The following is a 26,330-nucleotide window of genomic DNA, read 5'->3' as shown; positions in this document are numbered from 1 at the left end:
TATATCATTATTCGCTACTGCTTAATCCACTGAAACTCATGTGTATTGAAGGAAACTGGGATGAAGACATAAAGGTACATTACTATTAACCTAGAGACCAAGCTGATTTACACTACCTCAGAAACCTTCAACGCATTTAGAGTACCCAAAGGGTAGGAGATGAGGGAGGTACAGAGATGAGATGAGCCTGTTAGAGACAGACACAAGACAGAGCAAAATAAAGAAATATAAAGATGAATGACAAAGTTACATACATGTGTAACAATACATTTATTCATGGGAATAGAAAACATGAAGAAAGAAAGGCTAAATATTTAGAAAATGTTGATTAGGTGAGCTACATTTCAAAAACATAAAAAGTATGCATATAATTAAACTTGGAGAAAAATTAGTATGCCTGAAAATAATTAATGTAATATAAGAAAAAACAAATTTAAACACATCATATTAGATATATTTAGTTAATATCAAGTCTCGATATTTCAAAACTCAGCAGCAACGATATAGCCTCTTAACAGAACCATCACGGTGTCAATGAGTCACCTTGATTTTTTTTTTTTGGAACAATGGAAAATACCTTTATTATACAATGTGTACTTCTGTCACCTACATGAATCTCTAATATGTTTTCTCTCAAGTAATTCTAAGAATTATGAGTCTAGTTTTTTTTCTTCAAAGGTAGAATAGTATGAGACATCATTTTTAAATTCTTGGTATCTTACTTATGAGACCATGGCATTTAAAAAACATGAAAGCATATAAATATCTAAACACATCAAAACATCATACATATGAAAATAAAAAGGACAGCATTTGTAAAAAGAAGAGATCATAAGGCAATAGAACTGATTCCAAAAGCCATAAGTAAAAATCATTCACATAGACATGTATACATTATTTTAAGGGCTGGGATTCACGCAGGCCTAAAGGATCAACTCATATCCCCATCATTCCAAATCTAAATGTCCTGCAGTCACTTATGGTTTTGAGAGTAAGTCAGAGACCTTCTGATCTGTAACTCCTTGAGATCCTAAATAAAAGATACAACTGGGAAGTATTTATAGTAGGGGGGACAAAAGATATATGAAGGAAAAGAAATATAGAATTATTAGAACACAGTGGAATGAGAAAAGCTTGCACCTGAGCAAATTCAAAGTCTTAAGTTATTTTTGAAAATATAAATGTTATCAGTAGGGTAATAATACTTGATATGAAATTTGTAATCCAAATGTCTCAAAACGTAACTGAATGCATGACCTAAATGAAAAATACATATACTGATATATTTACTCTTTAGACCACTTAACACAAAAGTCTTATTTCTATTTTTTGAAAGTCCTTCTCATTTCAAGGAATTCTTTGAATATTCTCGATATATTTATTCCAAGTACTTTCTACCCATATCTTTTCTGGGGTTTTAATGTTAAAGAAGATATTATTTTCCTATTATTTTTTGCTGTTGTTTTGCCAAATGTAACTGTCACTTTTTATTGAAACATCAGAATCAGACATTTAATTCTCACAGTTTTGATGCTTAATGAAAAGTGAAAGTTAAACACAGCATGGTGGCATTAAAATGCATGGGAGATCCATAGCATCCTGCATCTTGGCCCTTAAGAGAATGTGCAAAACACCAAGAAAAAAATTACACAAGAAAGTAAAGCTAACATATTTAGAGGTGAGGCTGACAATTACTACAAATCACTAAAAAAGTTATGAACAAAATAGTGCAGACTTGGGGAAGAGAGGAGCCTGGAAACCACTATCTTGCAAATTAAATCTATGACATGGGGAAGATCCACACTTGAAACTCAGACTGAAATATCCAAATTTAATTAACCCTTGGGATTACTACCAAGGTAATATGCTCAAGGAAAAGTCAATGAAGGCAGCATAAACCTTATCTAATATGACTCTTTTAGACTTCTTTCCATACCTATCAGCTCCCTTTTGAGGGAATTGCAACTGTTTCAACTTAGTATATTAACTAAGAAGGGGTTTATTTCCATCCCTATGGTGGGGAAGGAAAACATTTCTATTTTCAAGGTTCTAGAAAATCCACATTCCATTTAATTCCTGTTCTATAATCTTAAAAGAAAAGAGTTGATCTTTTTGCAAGCAATTCCCTGCTGCAGAGATTTTTTTTAATAATAAGAATATTATTTTCAGCCTTTTGGATTTCTTGAAATCCTTTTGCATCTCTCTGTACTACTGAACAAAAAAAAAATAAATCCTTTTTGTATATGCTGAAATAATGTCAAATCTTTATCTACAGCTATGAATTTCGATTTGTTTGTTTATCTAGAATTTGTCAGTTTTTAGAGTTCCTAAGTAGATTGAGAACCTTAGTAATAAAGGTCTTTCACACTTTTTTTCACTTCTGGATAGGAGATTATTTCTAAACTGGTGAAGTCTATACATATTTTCAGAATTCTCAACACACATAATTATGCAAAATGTATGAAGAAGCAAAACAGAGTCACAAGGAGGTGTTATAAGCCCAGGCTTAGAAAACCATTTCTGACAGCATACCCTACAACAATACTTAATTGGGTATATGAATCTTATTAGAAATGTTTCCAAGTTTTTATTACCCTAATGTGTGCCTCAGAAAGATCTCTATGTGTTTAGATAAAGACTGATTATACAGATGGTAACAGAATCACTTCAGAACTATTCATGTATTAGTTTTCAGAAAAACTAAGTATTTGCCTTAGTAAGGCAAAAAGTAGGCTTTTGGAAAACTTTGTATCCCTTTGTGTCTATATGTGGACTTGTGATTCAAGGCTATAATTCTATCACGTATACCAGAAGTTTAAAGCAGTAACAAGTAGTGTGCCTAGGTCTACATGATATTGCAATAAATTAGTCACCCAGTAAATTCATTACCTTCTTCCCTCTGAGAACAAAATGCAATAAAATTATTTTATAGTAAACATTATCCCCAGTGAAATTTCAAATACAAAGTATGGCCAGTTCACAGCCCATGAGCCTTGAATTTTTAAATAAGCACATGTCCTTCTTATAGACATATGTTTTATAGTATGGGCTCTATTAAAAGTAATGAAATGAAGGCAGAATTTATAAATGTGCTTATTGATAGAGAATTAGTTCCCAGAAATATTTTAATAAGGTCTTTAGAATCATGTAGATATAAACCCAATGTGAAAATTAGTAAATATCTAAATCTGTTTTTTTAAGATCATCATACCCAAATAAGCCCTAGTATTATAAGCATAATAAAAGTACTACATTTAGATTGCCTCAGAATATAAAAGCTTCATTTTGTCATTTTTATGTATGACATATTTTAAAGCAAATTGTGATTTAGAATATGAATATATTTTAAATATGTGCTATGATTCAAAGCAAGTTATAAATTCTCAAACTGCTCAGTGAATCTACAAACACAAGTTGGTATATGTCATAAAGAGCTTTACTGAACTTACTACTGGTGTCCCTTGCTATGCATACATAGCATGTCCGTATGAAACCTTTTATAAGCTAAAGTGGCATGAAGTGAAGAGTATACCCCACTTTCTGAAAGTTTGCCTTGTGCCACTTCACTTTGAAGACCTACATTAGTACAGTAATAGCTTTTTTCATAAAAACAAAATCCTCTTTGGATTCCTTTTGGTTAGTGAAAATAGGTATTAATGGAAGTCTTTCATAAAAGTCAAGTGGAATAATGTGAACTTTTAGAAAGTGGGGGATACCTGTATAGGCACAACTACAGACTGCTATATAATGACAATGCCTTATATTCAGTTATTGAAGCATATTTTAAAAATCAAATAAAAATACTTCAAAACTCATTTTGCCATGAAGAACTGATTCTATGCTCTGAAACAATAGTACATCTAACCATCTTCAGTGACTTATTAAAGCATTTCTTACAAGTATATGTTTGATTCAGTAGCAGGAAAATTGGTTTAAAACCCCACTTAAAGCAAAATGAGGTTAGAACTCATTTTCATGCATTTGTAGTTAAGGCATCACTAAAGCTTTTGACAGAAGTGAAATGACATAAAACACTCCATACAGTAATATACATGCTTTAGTGCATTTGTAGCAATTCGAGTCTGTCTAGTAAAGCATTTGAAATGACTTTTCGCTAATTTTTTTTGTCTTTTAAAGCTGGAAACTTTTATAACTGATGAAAGTTTAACAAATTCATATCATCCTCATGATAACTTTATTTTTCCTTCACAACACTAATGTAAAGGATGGATGCAACTAGAGATTCCTAAGCAACTTTCTAGTGTAAATGATGAAGGTTCAAATAGAGGCAAGAAGAGAACAAAACACACAAGAAGGAGAAATCAGTCTCAAGCACAAACCACAAAGAGTAAGTCCTGATTGCTAGAAAACAGTGGTTGGTGTCATCTCTGTGGGTGTGAGTAGATAGTGAGTAAATGCGGCTCCATGGACAGCGAAGATGTAGCACCACAGACAGCAATGAGCCTATGAGCTGGAAATCAGGCTTCATATACACAGAGCCACTGGCTAGTGTTTCCAACCATAACCTCTCATGGAATTTGCTGACTATGAACAACACGAAATCAATATCTTTTTTCCATGAAAACAATAATTGATGGTCATTATTCATTGTAACTAAAACAACCATAACTCCAGCCTTATATTACGTCTCAGGTTGTGGGACAAAGACTAAGACTTTGACTGGGATACAACTGATGCTCGGTTTAACGTTCACTGCGTTTGAGTAGGTAACTTCTTACTAGATAAAAGTTTCTTTTGCAGTCCTTCATGAGCATTTCAGGAAACTTAAATTCTTTGTTAAAATTTCTACAATTTGATGCTTAGTAACCAGACTATATACATATATAAAAGAAGTCATTCTACTACAACAACTGAAAACTACATTTTCAAATAAAATATGTTCTAGACTTCAGAGGCACTTTGAAATTTCAGATACCTATAACAAACATAAACAGTACAATAAAGAAACATTTACCATTTTTATCCATGGAATTGGGTTCTGATTGTTTCTTGCCAATATCAGCAAAGGAACGAACAATGGGAATTCTATTGGTGAGTTTTTTCTGATTCTGGTGGTGATGCTGTTTCATGAGCGCTTCATGGACCCTGTGACGTATGTCCTCGTTGAGCTGACCTGAGCTTACTTGTTGGTCAAGAACCATGTCTGAAGAGGAAAGGCGAGAAAAGATTAGCACAGCATAGAATGCAAGCAGCAAATCACTGAATCCAAATACGCATACCCTAGATAATATTATTCATCTTAAAATAGAATGAACTCCTTTAAGAATCTCTTGATAGGGTCTTACAAACAGAAATTTGACTCTCTTTGTTGAAATGTTGCACAAAAGTGTCTACGGAAAATTTTTTACTATAAGCTGTTCAATTTTAAGTATGTAATAATTTCATGGAGGGTTATTTTTTAAATGGACATAGTTGCATTGAGAGCAAAGCACTTTATATTCTCAATTATTCACACTGATGGGAGGAAACAGTAGCAGGGGTAATATCAATATAATTACTATGTTTAAAATTGTAAGGTGGCTTTATACTTATATTTTAATATGGTTTTTCTCTCTTTTTCTAGCAGAAAATGACTTCCATATTTCCTCTTTAGGTAAACAAAAGTCCATCTGGAAAAATCTGATTCAGGGAGGCTTAGGCAGCCATCTAATCAATTGCATTTGGAGAGTAAACAACTCTCACATTTATATTAAGTCAACCCCTCATAGCTTCCTTGAAAATATGTTTATATTTAAAAGGTCTATAAACATAAAACAAAGAATAAAGGTGAGATTTCAGAGGCTATAATTAAGCAGATTGATATTTACCATAGTAGTGTCAGAAACACCTATAAAATAAGTAGATGAGTAAAACAATTTTAAGTTTCTTGGAAATATACAAAGATCACTTCAATGAACCTCATTGTAGGAAGAGGGAAAGTAGATGATGGAGTAGGAGGATCCTGAGCTTACCTCATCCCACAGATACATCACGTATCTACATTTACACAGTTGACTCTGCAAATGGACCGAAGACTGGCAGAATAGACCTTTCACAGCTACTCAGAGAGAGAAGGTGATATACAAAAGGGTAAGAAAGGCAGAGATAAGACTGGAAACGAAACTCCTAGCAGTACTAATCACAAACAGGACTAAACATCACCAACATGGAAATGCAAGAGGATCAGACCCCACACCAGGCAGTCCTGGCACTAAGGACCCACACTGGGAAGAAAAGTCTCTGAAAACCAGCAGGTCTTAATTCCAGGAGCTTTATAATTAGCAGGCTTAATTCCAGGGGAGCCTTAGGGCAACAGGAAACCTGAGTCCCCACTCTTAAAGGGCCAGCATACCAAATAATTAATTCAGCTGAAAACACAACACAGAAGCAGCAGTTTGAAGTGTCTGGTGTATAGGTGAAGGAGATTTATTGCCATGTACCAGAGGGGCAGGGATCTACAGGAGATTTCACTGGGAGCAAAAGTTCTGCCAGGAGATGTTTCTCTTCCACTCCCCCTGTCTACATAGCAGGGCATTTGTGGGGGCCAGCTCTACACTCTCCATCTACCTTACTAGCACTGTGGGCCCCACCTGATCATTCTCCTGCAAACCCACCCCCTCAACAAGCCTGCTTCTCCAAGCATCCCTCCAAAGCAGCTCCTGTCTGGATCTGACTCCAGAAGCAATGCCAACAAAAGCAAAACTAAACAAATGGGACTATATCAAATGAAAAAGCTTCTTCACAGCAAAGGAAATCAGCAACAAAATAAAAAGACAAACTCTTAAATGGTAGAAAATATTTGCAATCATCTAAGAAGGGACTAATATCCAAAATATATTAAAAACCCACACAACTCAACACCAAAAAAAAATAAACAACCTGATTTAAAAATGGGCAGAAGACCTGAATCGACATTTTTTTTTAAAAGAAGATGACAGGTAGCCAACAGGCACATGAAAACATGTTCAACATCACTAATCATCAGGAGATATAACTCAAAACCAAATTCTCATCTTACACCAGTTAGAATTGCTAGTATCAAAAATGACAAGAAATAACTAGTGTTGGAGAGAATGTAGAGAAAAGGGAACCCTTGTGCACTGCTGGTGGGAATGTAAATTGGTGCAACCACTGTGGAAAAATGTATGGAGTTCCTCAAAAAATTAAAAAATAGAATTATCATATAATCCAGTAACTCCACTGCTGGGTATTTACCCAAAGAAAATCTAAACATTATTTTTAAAAGATAAATGCCTCCAGGTCACCTGGGTAGCTCAGGCAATTAAGAGACAGATATCTGCTCAAGTCAGGATCTTGTGGTTTTGTGAGTTGGAGCCGTACATTGGGTTTTGTGCTAACAGCTCAGAGCCTGTGGCCTGCTTTGGATTCTGTTTCCCTCTCTCTGCCACTCACCTGCTTACATTCTGTCTTTCTCTCTCTCAAAAAGTAAATAAAAATTAAATTAAAAAAAGATAAATGTTCTCCCCATGTTTTTTGCAGCATAATTTACAATAGGCAAGATATGGAAGCAACCCAAGTGTCCACTGATAGCTGAATGGATAAAGATGTGTCATACACACACACACACACACTGGAATATTAGCAGTAAAAAAGAATGAGGGCTTGACATTTACAATAACATGGATGGACCTAGAAGATATTATGATAAGTGAGATAAGTCAGAGACAAATACCACTTAGATTTGGTATCACTTAGATTTGAAATTTAAAAAACAAAGGAAATGAACAAACAAACAGAAAAACGGACTCTTTAAAGAGAACAAACTGGTGGTTTCCAAGGGTAAGGGGAAGATGAATGAAATAGAAAAAGGAAATTAAGAGGTACAAACTACCACTTATAAAGTAAGTATCTCATGGATGGGGTGCCTGGGTGGTTCAGTTTGTTAGGCATCTGACTTTGGCTCGGGTCACGATCTCACGATTCATGAGTTCAAGCCCTGCATTGGGCTCTGTGCTGACAGCTGAAAGCCTGGAGCCTGCTTCAGATTCTGTACCTCCCCCTCTCTTTGCCCCTCCCCTACTTGCACTCTGTCTCTCTGTCTCTCTCTCTCAAAAATAAATAAACTTTAAAATTTTTTTTAAAAGTCATGGAGATGAAAAGTATAATATAGGGAATACAGTCAGTACTGTGATAATAACATTGTATGGGCATGAATGGTGACTACACTTAATTGGGGTGAGCACTGAGTAATGTATAGAATTTGCTGCATCGAGTTGTACAACTGAAACTAATATAAAATTATATGCCAATTATTCTTCAAAATTTTTATACTTTGATAATATTTTTAATTTTTTTAATTTAAAAAACATAGTCAATTCTGTTTTTAAAGAATCAATCAAAGTTGCAAAAGAATTTATATTGTATGATTCTATTTATGGTATATACACACATACAGAGAAGGGACATTGTAATGATATACACCAAATTGTGTGGGAGTGGGTAGGGGTAGAAATAAAAAGAAAGTGTAAGGTTTCACCTTAGCATTATATTGACCCATATAAAACTGACATTTTGTAAGTCAAAAACAGATATCAGCAATTTCATAACATTTTAATTTTTTGCAAGAGGAGTTTTAGGTAATAAAAAATACTAAAAGAACACTCATCACATAATAACAATAAATGTATGAGTATCTAATTTTTCAAAACTAGGGTATTTGGAAGGGATAAATACATAACAATATGATTTTTAGGGCAGTGAAAATATTCTGTATGATATCATAATATTGGGTACATGTCATTATACTTTTGTCCAGACCCATTCAGAATGTTTAATATTCAGAATAAATCCTAGTGTCAACCATGGACTTTATGTGACAATGATGTGTCAGTGTGGGTTGATCAGTTGTAACAAACATAACATTCTGGTAAGGGATATTAATAATGAGGGATGCTATGCATGTGTGGGTTCAGGGGCTTATGGGAAATCTCTGTGTCTTCCCCTCAATTTTTTATGAGCCTATAACGGCTCTAAAAACTAAATTCATAATTTAATAACAACTTCAGTATAATTAATCTGCTTTCAGATTATCAAATATTCACTAATTTTGAGGCACTAACTCCTTGTATAAGGAGTAAAGCAAGCATATCACAATGAATTGCCTTCCACAGTCCTACTTAGTACAACCAAAATTCAATATTAGCATAATTCTCCCCTACAAACAATGTTTACTTCAGTGTAAAAGGGAAAGGGACTAAGGAAACAGGTTTGGGTCACTGTACCACATTCTAGCTATGTGATCTTGTAAAGTTGGATAACCTCAGGGTTCTTATTTGTAACATGGAGATAATGTCTATCTCATATGCTGTAGGCCTCCATATATAAGGCACCTAATGGACTGATTAGAACATTGAAACCCTCAGTAAATATTTCCCAGTATAAGAGTTCCATTAAGTAGGTTATAGGTCCCTGGTTTGGATTTTGTGGTAGTTTTAATATATTCATATTTATTTTATAATGGTATATCAAGTGAAGGCAGAGTAGGGTTTGTCAATTACAGAAAATTCAAAGGAGGTGATTCAAGATGGTGGTCTAGGAAGACCCAAACTCACCTCTTCCCATGGACAAAACAAATATACAGCTACTATGGAAAAATAGCTCGTGAAAAAAACCTGAGAACTAGCTGAACACCTGATCCACAACAAAGAATAAAAACACCACATCAAGACTGGTACGAGATGTAGAGACGTGACTGAGGGGCAACTCCAATCAGGAGTGATCTAAATACATATATATATGTAAATTTATAAATAAATGTATATGTGTGTGTACACATACATACACACGTGCACACATACACACACACACACACACACACCAAATAAACCAAATTTACCATATATGTTAACTAGAATTTAAATAAATCTTGAAATTAAAAAGAAAAAAAGAACATCTAAAAAAAATCTACGGAATGCAGCAAAGGCAGTTCCGAGAGAAGTTCATAGTGATACAAGTCTACCACATGAGACAAGAAAAATCTCAAGTAACTTTACATCTACAGGAGCTAGAAAAGAGGACCAAACAAAGCCCAAGTTAGTAGAAGGAAGGAAATCATAAAAACCAGAGCAGAGATAAATGAAATAGAGACTAAAAAGAGAATAGAAAAGATCAATGAAACTAAAATCTGGTTCTTTGAAAAGATGAACAAAAATAACAAATCTTTAAGCAAATACATCCAAATTTTTAAAAAGGAAGACCCAAATAAAATCAGAAATAAAAGAGAAGTTACAACTGATTCCACAGAACTACAAAAGATCATAAGTGACTACTATGAATATGCACCAACTAATTGAGCAATCTAGAAGAACTGGATAAATTCCTAGAAGCTCACAACCTTTCAAGACTGAATCATAAAAAAATAGATAATCTAAATATACGGATTACTAGTAAGGAGAGTGAATCAGTATTAAAAAGAAAACTTCCAATGAACAGAAGTTCAGGAGCAAATTGCTTCACTGATGAATTCTCTCTTTCTCAAAATAAACAAACAAACATAAAAAATACAACTACCATTTGATCCAGCAATTCCTCTTCTGGGTATTTATCTAAAGAAAATGAAAACACTAACTCAAAAACATATATGCATCCCTCTGTTTATTGCAGCATAATTTACAATAGCCAAGATACAGGAGCAAGCTAAGTATCTACTGACAGAAGAATGAATAAAGATGTTTTATATATATATATATATATATATAAATATATATATAAATATAAATATATATATAAATATATATATAAATATAAATATATATAAATATATAAATATATATATATATATAAAACATCTTTATTCAGCTATAAAAAAGAATAAACTCTTACTATTTGTGACAACATAGATAGACCTGGAAGGTTATCATAGTAAGTGAAATAAGTCAGATAGAGAAAGACAAATACTGTAAGACTTCACTTATATATATAATCTAAAAGACAAAACAAATGAACACACAAAATAAAACCAGACTCACAGATTCAGAGAACAGACTGATAGTTCCCTAGGAAAGGCAGGTTGAGGGAGAGCAAAACTGGTGAAGGGGATCAAGATATATAAACTTTCAGTTAGAAAATAAGTCGTAGAGATGTAATATACAAGACAAGGAACATAGATAATAGAGACACAGATGGTAACCAGTGTCATATGGTGAGCATTTAAAAATATGCATAAATGTCAAATTACTATGTTGTACACCTGAAACTAGTATGTGTGCCAGTTATACTTCAATTTTAAAAACCAAAAATTCCAATCAAACTATAAAACATTGAATTTCATTGGCTCACATAATAGAAAATCAGTTAGGCTGGATTTAATTCTATTTTTCTGACTCTGTCAGGTTCCCCCTTCTCTAAGTGTGAGTTTAAGCTAAGGCTGATTTTTCCTTACGGTCATAAGAGACCCACCAACAGCAAAAAAGAAATCTATATCTTTGTTGATATCCACAGATTCTTTGACTTTTTGTGACTTTCCCTTAAGAGAAAAATTCTCTTAAGTCCTACTGACAAAGTCCTGTCCATGCTGGGACAATGCCTGGTGAAGGAAATAGTACCCCCATGACTGGCTTAGGCTGATTAAGAACTACCCTTCACTTTGGAGTCAGTTTTCCTAACTACAGGTAGACAAACTTTTTCTGTAATGCACCAGATAACAATTTTAAGCTTTGTAAACTATGCAATCTCTGTAAATACTGTTCAACTCTGCCTTTTAGCATGAAAGTAGCCATAAAAACATGTGCACAAATGAGCATGGTTGTGTCTCAATAAAACCTTTATATGGACATTGAAATTTAAATTTCTTGTGATTTTCATGTTGTAAAATAGTAATCTTCTTTTCATTATTTTTCAATAATGTGAAATGTAATACCATTCTTAGCTCATAGGCCTAGGAAAGTCAGCCAGTGGTTCATATTTGCACATAGACTAGAATTTGTCAAACTTTGCTCTATTACTTTGCTGTTTACAATGTAAAGAGGTAGAATGTATGTTCAGGAATTGGCCATAATATTCACCATAATGACCTCTAAAGTCCCTTTCAATTCTGAAAATGTATGATAGTGTAGACTATTTAAATCTATACCTCACTTCTTTGGAGATAAGTGGTTATAATTAATTTGACATAAAGGAAATGATAAATTGCCAACATGTGTGACTTTACACTGAAATCTTGATATGGAAAAAATGTATATAAAATATGCAGCATACACTTTCTAATGGGAGTTGTAAAGTAGGTTATTAAAACACCAAAACAATACCATTGTACCACAGCTTCATCTATAAGCCATGATGTATATCCTCAGTTCAATACTCTAACCAAAATCAAATGAATCATATAAAACCACATGTACATGGTTATGATTTTTAGTTCTTACCAAAATAAGGCCTTTCCAAGCTTGATCACTACAAAACCCTGTAAGTACTAGCTTCACAGTTTTTCAGAAATAAAGGCTTTATTTGAAACAGTTACATAAGAGAAAGTAAATAGAAAAAAATGCTCATCTGCTCATTAGCCACACAGAAATACACAGTAAACTCCTCTGAGGTATAGCTGCATCAAATATATCCTAATGAACTAGAAAAGTTAATCATCTTGTTTAAGAACATAACTTATACTGAGGTGAGATTTAAGTACCAATGGGAGTCTGATTCACTAATCACTTTAATTGTTCTCTTCACCACTATAATATATATTAGTGTTAACCTTGAAAAGTAGGAAAGGATAATGAACCATAATGGCTTTGGGCCCAGAATCAAGTCCTACAATCTCAGCAGGCTATGATGTCTAAATAATACAGTCTAGCCTGCCAAAGCACAATGCCAGGATCTGGGTGATATTGGAAGAAGCAAGAACGAAAAGGATAAAAAAGTCACACTCTTCTAGTACTAAGCAGACTCTAGGAACACTAGTGTCAGTTGTTGAAAAAACCTGAGAAGATGAAAATTATGTTTCATTTTAATCAATTATTTTATTGTGATCAATCCATCTTGAGCAGTGAATGAAAACCTCCAGAGATCATGAGATTTTACCAATTCTATATAAATCTCTGCCTCTTAAAAGATAATCATATAAGTATTTTATCTTAAAAGCCCATTGTACTATCTTTAAAAGATGCTGGGGGTAGGAGTGAGAAATACGAAGAGTCTAAATTCAACAGTTTGCTTGACAGCACTAAGAGGAGTATATATACTAAAAATGTAAACTACCTCAAGAATACTTACTTTCCAGATCAAGGATGGTAATAGTATAGACACATTTAAAAATGTGGCTATTTCCATACCCGAATCTGCAGATTACATTCAGTGGAGCAGACTATTGATTTTTCCTTCAATAAAATATTTTAAACAACAAAAGTTGTTCTAATGAGTTGAGAGCTACGATTGATAATAGGACCATGGTACTAACTTTAATTTGGCTTTCATTTCTTACTCCCATTGACAGAATTAAGCTAAAGTATACATACTGCAGAGAGAATACTTTCATTATTAATCTTTACAGTGCTGAATTTCAAAGAGATTAACATGGACCATAAAATCGTGTGTAATTTATATGAATATAATTAAGAAGCATTTTAAATACAATTAATCTCTGTATCAGAATAAATCATGGTAAGAAAATATATCTGGAGAATTTAGGATTTGAAAAGGTTAAATAATATTTTGAAGGAAGACATTTAAGTTTATTCTGAGTTTCCTGAAATGCTGGAAAATAGACATTTTTAAATTAACTTTGTCCAAAAGAAAATCCTACTTTAATTATACCTGACAATCTTGACAGACCTGCCAGATACAAATGGGATTTTTTTCCTAAGTCTACAAAAATCTCTTTAAAGATTATCTAAAACTCTATTAAAAACATCAGAACATTGATATAAAAATCCTTGATTATTCTAAAACAATATCTGGGTCATGTTTCTCTATTAGGAAATGTCTAGAAAATATTAATGCTGCAAAGCCTGCACATTAACAAAATGTAAGAGTTTAGAGCCCTTAAAGATAGATATGATATCCAGCTTTTGGAAAACTAAAACTAGTGACTAATATGTTAGTAAGTGCCTAACATACAGGAAAACATGACAAATAAGAGGTGAAGATAAGCTCCACTCTTATTATTGATCACTATAAGTCACAAATTATCATGAAATAGAATAAAGTCAAACTTATGATTATAGATTAATAAGAGAACTTATTCCCATGTCTGCAAGTATTACCTATGACACATCATTTCCTGTTTATCTGTTTATAGGATAGGGCATATATCCTCCTCCCTATCTCCTAAGATTACTGTGGTAATAAAATATAATGTAAAATAAAGTTAGGAGTCTTAAAAATATAAAGCATACTTATTTCACTTAGCAATACAGCTCAATTGCCACAAAGTAAAAATAGCAATAAGTAAACAGAAAATCATTACAAGCCAAAGGGAGAAAATGTTTTAATGAGATTTTATTGAAGGCAGAAATAAATACCTTTGGATTAAAGAATTCAAATTACAATTACTCAAACAGAGGGAATCTCTTCTCATTAATGAGTGATAAGGAATCTAAGGGAATAGTGATCAACAAGTATTTGTAATCATATTTTTTAAAGTGGTATTAGCTCTAAACTAATGACATCTTCTAGATGGCATTTTACAGACTGCTCTACACTGTAAATAGGACATTCCAGATGAGCTACTTTAGAGAAAGATACAGACTAATTAAATGAGAAGAATAAAAGCTATTTGGGGTATCAAGTCTTCCAGTGAACTACTTTCCTTTGTACGGTTAGACTTAGAAAATGTAATTTGCTTTCAAGAGCAAGAATTAACACAGCTAACAATCTTCCCATAGCTTGAGGAAGGGGGTAGCGGTAGAGAAAGGAAGTATAAATTTAGACAATAAAACTGAACTGAGGTGATAAAATGAACAGAGTTTTATACAAATTCATGGGAGAAGGTTTCCTGGTAGAAATGATTTCTAAAGAAAGCATTAGAAATTACATGCTTTAAGAAATTTAAAACCTGGGATGCCTGGATGGCTCAGTCGGTTAAGCATCTGACTTCAGCTAAAGGCATGATCTCGCCGTTTGTGAGTTCGAGACCCTCATTGGGCTCTGTGCTGACAGCTCAGAGCCTGGAGCCTGCTTCAGATTCTGTCTCCCTCTCTCTCTGCCCCTCCTCTGCTCATGCTCATGCTCTGTCTCTCAATAATAAAAACTTAAAAAAAGAGAGAGAGACAGAGACATTTAAAACCTGGTAAAACTATGAAGGGTATTTTCTGAGGCTAATTTTGCCAGGTTGAGGAATTTGACAGCCTCATTAGATATAGTCAATCCAAAAGCATTTTGGATTAATCCATTTCAAAGGTAATGTCATCACTAACATAAACAGCAGAAACAAACTCCTTATTTTGGGCAAGATCTTTAACTTTCTGAATCTCTGTTTCTTCATTTATGAAGTATAACAATAATAATCCTAAACTCCAATTTTGTTTCAAATATCAAGAAGATAGTATTGAATTACTTAAAAGAGCTTCCTAAATTGCAAAGTACCCTGAAGAGCCCAGCCATTTGGTCCTAATTAAAACATAAAAATGTTTATGAGCTATCAGCAGGACCCCATAATGTAAAGCTAAGAAATTAAGTTGGGCAGCTACTGTTCCAGCATTCACAAGCTGGCTAATAATCCTTAAGTTAACCATTTCCTTTAAGTCTTGATTTAGCATCATCCATTACTGTATCCTGTGTTCCTCTGACAAGTATACTGTATTTAACTTCATACAGTCTTTTTGGCTCTAGTTATATATTTTATTTTTTAAGTGTTTATTTTTGAGAATGTGGGCATGAGTGGAGGAGAGGCAGAGAGACACACAGAATCTGAAGCAGGCTCCAGGCTCTGAGCTGTCAGCACAGAGCCTGACAAGGGGCTGGAACCCACAAACCATGAGATCATGACCTGAGCTGAAGTCAGATGCTTAACTGACTGAGCCACCACAGTGCCCCTCTAGTTATATATATTTTAAAGGGAAATCTTTTCATAGGTATAGTAAGAAACCCAGGGAAGGAAGCCTTCTCTTTCCTACTTGTTTTGTTTTGTTTTGCTTAACATTGTAAGCCAAGATATTTTTCTTTTCACACATACTGTAATGTATGCATGTCTATCAGCACCTATGACCAAATAAATAATTTTTAAAGTAATTAAACTATCATTTAAACTGGGCAACATCCACTTCAAGCCATTCTCCTTCTTCAGGTAGTAGTTGTAGTGTAATAGAAGGAATACACAACAATGTCAGAGCCCTTAGATGGAACAAAGACCCTGAAAATACCAGAATTTCTATTTTCTATTTTTTTTAATTTTTAAAAATGTTTTTATTTATTTTTGAGAGAGAGAGAAACAGCGTGAGCAGGGGAGGGTCAGAGGGAGATACAGAACCTGAAGCAGGCTCCAGGCTCTGAGCTAGCTGTCAGCACAGAGACCAACGTGGGGCTCAAACCCATGAACCATGACATCATGACCTGAGACAAAGTCGGGTGCTTAACCCACTGAGCCACCCAGGCACCCCTTGAATTTCTATTTTCTTACTGAAAATTGGAAATGACACTTACTTCAAGGGGCTATTCTGAAGATTAAATGTGTACATTATTTTTTAATATAATATTCTCTCACTTATGGACTAAAAAACCATTTACAGAATTTTGGGTTTTTTGTTTATATTTTTAAATTGTCCATTAACTATTTTATTAATACTCTTTCCAAACTTTTTGTATTATTTTGTTATTAAAACACTTTTGTCATGTTTAATATCTTTTATCAAAAGATACAGTTCTTTGTCTATTTCTAGAGTGACAGTGAGATGCTTCCTAAATACAACTGCTTATATTCTATAGCCATATTAGGCTTCTAATACAGATCTCTCATCCCAGGGGCTACTCGTAGTATTAAATTTCAAACTAATTTCAACTGCATTGCTTGCCACCCTCTGGAATTCATGAATTTTAATCCAGTTTAAAATAAATGGCTGTACCTTTCTGTTCTATTCTAAATGAACACCTTTGTATCTTGTATCTACTGAATTTTTAATATGATTTTTTCCATGTATTTGAATATTAAAAAAATAATTCTCTAGCTTTATGGACTTTTTTCCTTCAATTTTCTAATGGCTACAGCTTAATTAAGCATGATAGTGAAAACAATATCTACTAAATGGGAGTCAGAATTACTTCTTTGTACTAGACTTGCCATTGACAAACTAGCTATATGGAAAAGAAAATAACAAAAATCAGCTATGCCCATAAAAGTGTAATAAACTAAACAAAAAAAAAGATGTACCTGCGATTTCTTCTAAAGTGTTGGCATGCATGTCCAGTAACACAGTTCCATTTAGAATACAACTTCTCAGCTCAAACAAGCTGTGCAATGATAGAGTAGCCACATAGGGCTTGCTCCACCTTTCTCCTCCATCTTCCACATCTTCTTCAAACTTCAGCCACCTGCACAAATAAATACTATCAGCACACTGAATATCATATTGTAGATGAATGATCCTTTGTCCCAAGAATAAAAAGTAGAAACAGAACAGTAGCCACATTGCTTCTGGATTTTGCGGGTTTTAGAAGTAAAAATTAGCCCAAATTATTTGGTTTATATCATTGTAATTCTGTTTAATAAGCATTCTTTTTATCATTGAAAAATGTATAGAAAATCACGAAAAACTCAAATGTTACTTTTATTAGTTTGCCAAGCTCTGAAAAACTATTTATCTAAATGTTTATTTACTGCTCACTATGAATCTGCTGTAGAATTAATAGTGTATTTCACAGAAGGATAATGGCAATTGAAAAAGGTGCAAAAGAAAATGAAAATACTCTTTTTTCTTTAGTAGGAGGTCTTAAAATAGAATATTTGAGTCTCTTGATAATTTTTCCCTTTGATTTTTAGGGAAACTGGTATAACTGGGAACCTTTTCTGTAAGAAAAATAAATATTAGACCTGCTTGGATGAAACTTACTATAGTCATTTCCTGGGGACTTACAGGAATCTAGGAGCGCTGAGCTCAGTCCCTAATCCCTGGGATGGAGAACAGAAGAACCTGGATATCAAGGCGACAAATGGGAGACCACTGCCTTTTTGGAGTGAAATGAAGAGTAATATCTTTAAATAAGATAAATGGAAGGAAAAAAGAGAAAAAATGGAAGAAATAAAGAGAAACCAGAGATTCTACTGCTGTGGCCCAAGCCCTAGATCTCTCTTATGTTTTAAGGACTTGTTATCAAATCCTAAGAGATGACCAACTTAATTCCACTATTTCTAATGAACCCTAAATAAAGCCTAAATTGACTTAACTTCCTTCTCTCCACCATTTTCCTCATTTCTTCTCTCATTTATTTTTGCCCTAACTTTCTCTCTCTATGCAATTTCACTCAAATTCTCTATAAAATATTGTGTTATTATTTTATGTAATCAAATGAACCAGTTCCAGTGGAGGAGAAAGATGTTGCAGGAACTAGTTAGGGAATCAGTGGATCAGCCAAAAATAACCAAGCAAAAGGGCTAGTCAGAATGATTAATGTGCAGAGTTCCAAAAAATATAAAGAAAGCTATTGATCTGTCCTCGCTGTTCAGGGAGCAAAACACTGTCAGGAAATGAAAAGGTAAGCAATAGGGAAGAATAGCTGTGCCTACCAAAAGCTTATAGACAGGGAATATCTATACCTAACCATAAGCTTGTAAGACACTTGAAGGTTGCAAAAACTTACATTTAAGCTACAAATCACTAATGGTATTTCTTCAATGCTGGAATTTTATGGAATTTTTTTGTCTACACAGTTGGGAATTTTTTGTACTATTGGTTCTTAATGATTTTCAGGTCTTGATAGGGACGTAATCTTTCATAAATCATGTGACGGTCATTAGTACTGTTCATCAACTAGTTCTCCCTCTCTACCTGGTAAAGAATAGGATATCACCACCTCCCTTTGCACTAGGTGAGACGGTGTTACTATTGGCTAGGTCTGGATAATGAATTGTAAGCAGAAATGATGTGCATCATTTCCAGACTATGTTTTTTGTCCATTTTTCTAATTGATTTGTTTTCATACTATTGAAATTTGGGGGTTCTTTACATATTCTAGATATAATATTTTTGTCAAATATATGGTTTGCGAATATTTTCTCCTTGTCTGTAGCTTGTCTTCATCTTCTTAATAAAATCTTTCACAGGACAAAAGGTATTAATTTTGGTGAAGTCCAATTTATGAATATAGTTTCTTTTATGTATTGTGCTTTCTTTTTTTTTAATTTTTTATAGTTTATTTATTTTTGAGACAGAGACAGAGCATGAGCGAGGGCGGGGCAGAGAAAGAGAGGGAGACACAGAATCCAAAACAGGCTCCAGGCTCCAAGCTGCCAGCACAGAACCCGATGCGGGGCTTGAACCCACAAACTGCAAGATCATGACCTGAGCCAAAGTCAGACGCTTAACCGACTGAGCCACCCAGGCACCCCATTATGTATTGTGCTTTCAATATCATGTCTAGAAATTCATCATAGAAGCCTCAGGGCTGCTTAGGATTTAGGTCCTCAAGATTTTCTCCTATATTTTTCTCTCAAATTTATATGTCTTTATGTTTTACATTTAGATTTATGATGTATTTTGAATTAAGTTTGTACACACTCTGAGGTTTAGATTGAAGTCTTAATGATTTTTAACCTATAGATCTTTAATTGTTCAGGTACCACTGTTTAAAAGATCATCCTTTTTCTACTTAGTAGCTTTTGCCCTTTGTCAGAAGCCAGGTAGCTATACATGGTTTGGTCTTTCTTAGTTCTCTATTCTGATCTCTTTTCTATTGATCTATGTGTATATTTAAAGAGAAATTTTAAGCACAAATCTAAAAGGTATCTTCCTTCTTTTAGAATAATTTCCTTCATATTGGAGGCTTGGTATTTTAGAAAAGAAGAATGGAGTCTCTGGGAATTCCAGTTTGGTAGTTAAGAAAACCAAATAAATGGATGGATGGTTTGATATAGCCATAGATTTTATGAATATTATAGGAAGAAACCTAAGATACTTCCCATAAAAGAAACTCACAAGTTACAAATACCAAGTTTCTAAACATTTCAAGATTCAGTGCTTTAGGCCTACTCTAGAATGATGTCAAAAGTTTTAAGAACTATTTAAATAATTATTTTTAAAAGACTATGTTAAAAATTATACATATTATATACATACATTCTCTCTTTACATATAAACACATACAAATACATAGTGTATTTCTCTTTTCTGTTCTTTATTCCATTTCATATGTCAAAGATAGAAGTTAAGAGGTCTGGGAACACACCAAATCCTGTTTAAAGATTTGTAGATTTGTAGTCAGTTGCAAAATGCTTGATTGCAGTTAATGACCTAAAGTGCTGCAATTTATTCCAGTTTTCAAATAAACTCAGCTGACATTTGTTTGAATAGCAAACTACAGCAAACAAGAGCCTCACAGGCATGAATGAGACGTAATGAACAATGAAAAAAATCAAAATTGTAAGCCAATTGCATGACATTTTCTATGGAGGGGGTGGATTTAAAACTGTGAGATTATGGGATTTTCCTACGGTATGTCTGGATCTGTTTTCATCCATGATTAACACATTGGAATCTCTTTCTACTCAACAATGATATAAAATAGGTATTTTATGAATTCTTTGAAGATTAAGTTGATGATAATCTCTTCCGTAACACTCATATTAAAAATCTACAAAATTCTTCTGCAAATTAGAAAGATATTCTCCTTAGAAATTAACTCCTGTTTATTCTATTCCAGCTAATTCCTTTTAACTTTTCTAAGAATTTTTATTCTCTGATTCTACCCAAACAGAAAATAAAATACCATCCAAAATTACAGCCTGGGGAGAAGTTAGGGACTCCTAAGAGAAAACACCCTCTTTTGGATAGGGATAAGGCTACGGATGGTGGAAGAGGGACACGGTTAGGGTACAGGCTAGATAATAATATATGTAACCATAAAGTGCCTATTTTAAGATATCCAAACCTAGAAATATTAGCTCTTCTTAATCCATATTATCTTCACATCTCATATCTCATGGAAAAATCTTGATGACTTAAACCTTTCCTAATTTTGAATACCAAATGCCTTCACAGCATCAATAAAATTGTTTTGATGCAATAATCCTTTTTGACACAACCATGTATGTATCAGAGGCCAACTGCTACCCCCTGCTTTGCCTCTTCTGAGCTCATTTGTGGGAAGCATTTTTAAAGGGCAACCACAGTGAGTCAAGCATGTTGTCTTCATAATTGCACAGCTGTGGTATCTTTGCGTGCTTTTCTATTAATAACATTATATGTTATTTATAAGCAGGACATTGTAATTGTGCTGGTTCATTAGCCCTTGTCATATGGCTTCTTTTGGGGTTTTTAAAAGTGAACAGCTGGTTTTCACAAACATTTATTAAATAATTATGATTCAAAAATTTAGCTACAAAATCTAAAACTTTGCTGAAGTTTTACTTGGCAACAGCAATAGGCATGAATTATTCAAGATGTGATATGTGACAGGTGCAATGTGCTGATAAAATATCCTTTTTATTTTTACTATTAGGGTAGAAAATTATTAATCCCCCTGGAATACTAATCAAAAGAAAGAAATGCTTCAAATAGTTATGCTAATGATTTATTAGAATTAAATTGCATTTGAAAAATCGGATGGAATCCTAAATTAATTAAAATTAGTCCTTTTAGATGAACTAGGGCAACCAGAACAAAATTACTTCTGCTACTTTAAAACCCACTACATTTCTAAGTCCTCAATAAATACACTCTGTTCTTCCCTGATGTATTGTGTCTCCGCCAAAATTCATCTACCCTCCTCTTCAATGTCTGTTGCTATTTTGATTGCTCATCAGATGTCTCCTTGAACCTCAAATAGCTACACCATACGTAAGGTTCCAGAAGCATAGCTTAAGAACACAGGTCCTATTCAATCGCATTAGAGAATACTAATAATTAACTGGATCAACTCTTCTGTTCTTTATCAATGAACAACAATACATTTTGGTGGTTTAGGATAAACATGTTGTTCAGGTTAATCCATGAGAGCATGATAAAAATCCTACCTGCTCAACTATGATAAAGATAAAGAGGTAGATTCTAGTCTTGAGCTGCCACAGTGACATTTCAGGAGAGTGAGCAAGTCACAAGGAAGTGACTGCTTAAAAGCAACAAATCACTATTTTATCTGGAAGGTGAAACATCACTAATCATTTTAAGAATAAGGAAGTTACTCCTGAAAAAATCATACATTCCTATCTTACTTCTCAGCTCTATCATGTAGGATGAGAGTACAGAAAAGAATATAAAAGAAATGTTTCCAAAAAACACTTCTCACAATAAGGAGACTCAAGCTTACAAGAGCTTCCTAGTCATCGCACCCAATAGATCTCCCTTCTTCCTGCCATCCAGGAATATCTAGTATTTCTTTTAACCAGGTCAAGACAGATGTGTCTAGCCTTAAGCAGGGAGGTTTGCATTTTATTTTATATATTTTAATGTTTCTTTATTATTTAGAGAGAGAGCTAGAGTATGAGCAGGGGAGGGACAGAGTGACAGAGAGACACAGAATCCAAAGTAGGCTCCAGCCTCTCAGCTGCCAGCACAGAGTCTGATGCAGGGCTTGAACCCATGAACTGCGAGATCAAGACCTGTGCTGAAATTGGACACTTAGCTGACTGAGCCACCCATGTGGCCCTGCATTTTAAATTCCTTATCAACAATTCTTTAGTCATGAGAGCATAAAATTTATAATGATAATTGGCGGATAAGATCATATAATTTTTTCTGTCATCAAATAATGAGCAATTGTATTATATATTTATATATAATATATATATTATATACTTGAAAAAGTCCAAAGCACTTAGTTTTTGATGCAGTTGGAAGAAAACAATAAAGTGGATGGTTCTTAATCTTAAAAGTTACCATTTCATATAAAAACTATTTCAAACTGAGTTCTATATTTAAAATATTATAAAAGAAAACTTCAGAAGGAAAATGATTAGATGATTTTTTTTTTTCGTTGAAAAAGGTAATTCAGTGGCACCTGGGTGGCTCAGCCAGTTAAGCATCTGACTTCAGCTCAGGTCATGATCTCGCGATTTGTCAGGTCATGACATCGGGCTCTGTGCTGACAGCTCAGAGCCTGGAGCCTGCTTCATATTCTGTGTTTTCTTCTCTCTCTGCCCCTCCCCCACTTGCTCTCTGTCTCTCTCTCAAAAATAAATAAATGTTAAAAAAAGGTAATTCATACAAAATAACATACCACTAATTTAAAGTATTAAAAAAGGAAAATAAATAAAATAATGATTTGACATAAAATAGGTAAAGGAAATGAACAGTTAGCTCACAGGAAAAAAATTAAAACATGAAAAGATGTTCAATTTCACCAGTAATTTTAGAAATGTAAATTAAAACAATGAGATTTATTTTTCATCTATAAAATTAGCAAAAAAAAATCTAAAAGTTTGATGATTTACTCTGGCAAGCCTTTGAGGGAAAGAAGCACTCTCATACACTATTCATAAAAGTATGAATTACCAAAACATTTTATAAAGGCAATTTTGCAATATCTAAAAAAATTTTAAAGCCTGCTCTTCTTGGTAATAGGTTGCACTCTTAGAAATTCGCCTTACTTAGGGATGCCTGGGTGGCTTTGATGGTTAAGTATTCGACACTTGGTTTCTGCTCAGGTGGTAATCTCAAGGCAGGTGAGTTGGAGCCCTGCACTGCGCTCTGCACTAACAGTGTGGAGCTTGCTGGGGTTCTCCCTCTTCCTCTCTCTGCCCCTCCCCTGTTCATGCTCACTCTCTCTCTCTCTCAAAATAAATAAATTTTAAAAAATTATTAAGTTATTTTGAAAATAAAGTTATCTTGAAAAAACATCTATGTTTAAATGTACACACATCCTAGAAACACATTACAAAATATTCTTATCCTCACCAAATAGTACATACATCTAGGAGTATACCTACAGCCTCTTAGAATGCTTTCCCTTTCTTTAAAAAAGCCCCACACTCAAATTATCATATAATATGACTAGTTTGAGAACAGGCCAGCCGTTGAAAAGATAGAAATAAATTACTTTTAGATTCTTATTGTGTTCCTGATGACACACAAATTATGCTATTGTTTCTCTCTCAGGCTGCAGCTGTTGCTGGCTCTGCATCACTGTTTACTATAATTGCTGCCTTCGGATCCCATTCTGACCCATATCCCATTATAGGATATGCCCAGGCCAGATGAGCAATTTCAGAAATCGACAGGACTCACAGATGTTTGCAAAATCGTGGCTTTCCAAATCTCTTTTCCAATAGCATGAAACTTCTTTAGCATACCTCCCCCTTCAACAAAAATCCTCACCTGGCTGTTTCTCGCCACTCAGCATCCTCACCTTCACGCCAGCAAATCTCATCCAGTTCTGTGAAAAGGTCATGAGGAATGTGTTCCTCATCATCATCCTCAGTTCCAAGAATAAACTGTACTCGTTGTGATGGGGTGTCTAGAGAAAACCAGAGACGTGAACATGCATCACCATGACTTTGAGCTTAAAATTTCCTGGTCACCTGACTCCAACCCCACGCCAAACTCACACCTCCCTCGCCCTCCCCCTTTTCCTCCCACAATACTCATGCAGAGTAGATTTGGGAAATTAAAACTAAATTTATCATTACCTGAAGTCTAGTATAATTTGGGAGCAAAAAATATGTAACATGTAGATATATAATGTATATATATTATCAAAAATAACATTAAGTGCTATGATTATTTTTGGATTATTTACAGCACTCATCATAGAAACTATTTCTATATTTCCCTCACACACACATACATGCATTTTCTATCATATATGCTATACTTTATGGTAATAATCAAAACAGGCAATGATAAAATTCATTTATACTAAAACTCTGCTGAATGTAATTCACTATTAACTCTCTTGTGAGGCTCATTTGTAGTCATACTTTTGTCCCTCCCCAACCCCTGACAACCACTGATCTGGTCTCCACTGCTATGGTTTTGCCTTTTCCATAATGCTATATAAATGGAAACTAAGTCCAAAATCATCTAAATGCTACATCATCTACTGGTGGTTTTTCCTTAAATATTCAAAGATCTTTATAACCATGACATTAAAAGATCTTTATAACCATGACTATGATGCAAGTCACTATGTTCTTGGTAGGGGAATAAAATAATGTATGGTTTGGAGACAACACAATCTCAAGGGTGCACATGGTGCTCCTGGAAAGAAAATGTTGTCTGTAATTTGGGGGGCTATGAAGAAGGGACCTACATCATTTGGCAGACATAGATTGACAGTGCTTCTTACAAGGCTTCCAGTCCTGCTAGTTTGCCTTACGATTTCCAGTTCATTTAAGATAGCTGGATCTAGACCCTGTGTTTAGAGGTACTGGGTGAGGACAGTTAGTTCTCTGTCCATGCTACCCACAAGGTGGCATTCACTCATTCCACTGTGTGGCCACTACAGAAAAGGGGGTAGGGAAGACATCAAAGGTGCTAATAGGGTTTTTGTGTGGGAGATGAAGGCACTGAGAACATCCTTGCATTTCTGATAAACTTCTTAAGTTCAAAATCAGTGGTAATACAAATAATGGGCAGAGTCACCTAGCAGAGAATGGCAGGCCAACAGTCAATTATATTTAAGGCACTGTCACAGTTTGGGAGAGCCACATGAAGGTACCTTCCTTTATGAGGAATACTCCAGGGAAGTTCTGGAAGATCATTAAATTCACTTCCATGCTGTACCATTAAATGTATTCCTCTCCAGTAGCTATACCTTCACCTTCTTACCAAATATCCCCTACTCACACCCAGATCTTTTGTTGGAAAGGGTCAGAAGTAAAAAAGAAAAGGGAAATTTTCATAAAATTTATAAAAATGTATGCCTTCCACTTGAATTCATTTGGACCATGGTAGGGAGACTTGATAAGCAGTATACTCAACCAAGTGGTGATTATATTTATTATTTAGGACCATGTCAAACCAACAAGAATATCTAAGTGCCTAAACCAGAATTAAGTACTGAATTCCTGAGGCTCCCTGTTAGCTGGACTACAGCTCAGAGACTGTACCAATCAGGCTGGCCTAAGGTTGCTGTAAAGGAAAAGAATGATGTATCACATCCAGAAATGGCCTTTGGAATCTTGTATATTCAAAGTAGGTTTATTAATCCCTTTCAATCTGTTCACTATCCACAAAGTGGCTGAAAGTAAATTACTGCTTTCTGGGGGTAGTTACCAAACTGCCTTAGTA

At 34.2% G+C, this 26,330-nt stretch overlaps 1 protein-coding gene across 1 annotated transcript in view; it reads right to left on the bottom strand.

Moving 5' to 3' along the window:
- The window catches only part of SLC4A10 (solute carrier family 4 member 10), a 207,188-nt gene that overhangs the window by 114,237 nt on the left and 66,621 nt on the right, over positions 1-26,330 (bottom strand). The window contains exons 4-6 of the mRNA XM_039253448.1: positions 24,417-24,555; positions 17,321-17,481; positions 4,976-5,164 (exon numbers count right to left, since the gene is read on the bottom strand). Of these exons, the coding sequence (XP_039109379.1) occupies positions 4,976-5,164; positions 17,321-17,481; positions 24,417-24,555 (489 nt within the window). The remainder of the gene's footprint in view (positions 1-4,975; positions 5,165-17,320; positions 17,482-24,416; positions 24,556-26,330) is intronic.

The sequence above is a fragment of the Hyaena hyaena genome, unplaced genomic scaffold (genome assembly GCF_003009895.1).
Source record: "Hyaena hyaena isolate Hyena2069 unplaced genomic scaffold, ASM300989v1 scaffold_450, whole genome shotgun sequence".
NCBI lineage: Eukaryota > Metazoa > Chordata > Mammalia > Carnivora > Hyaenidae > Hyaena > Hyaena hyaena.
Note: the sequence above shows the minus strand (reverse complement) of the source record. Positions and strands in the feature narration are given on the sequence as shown.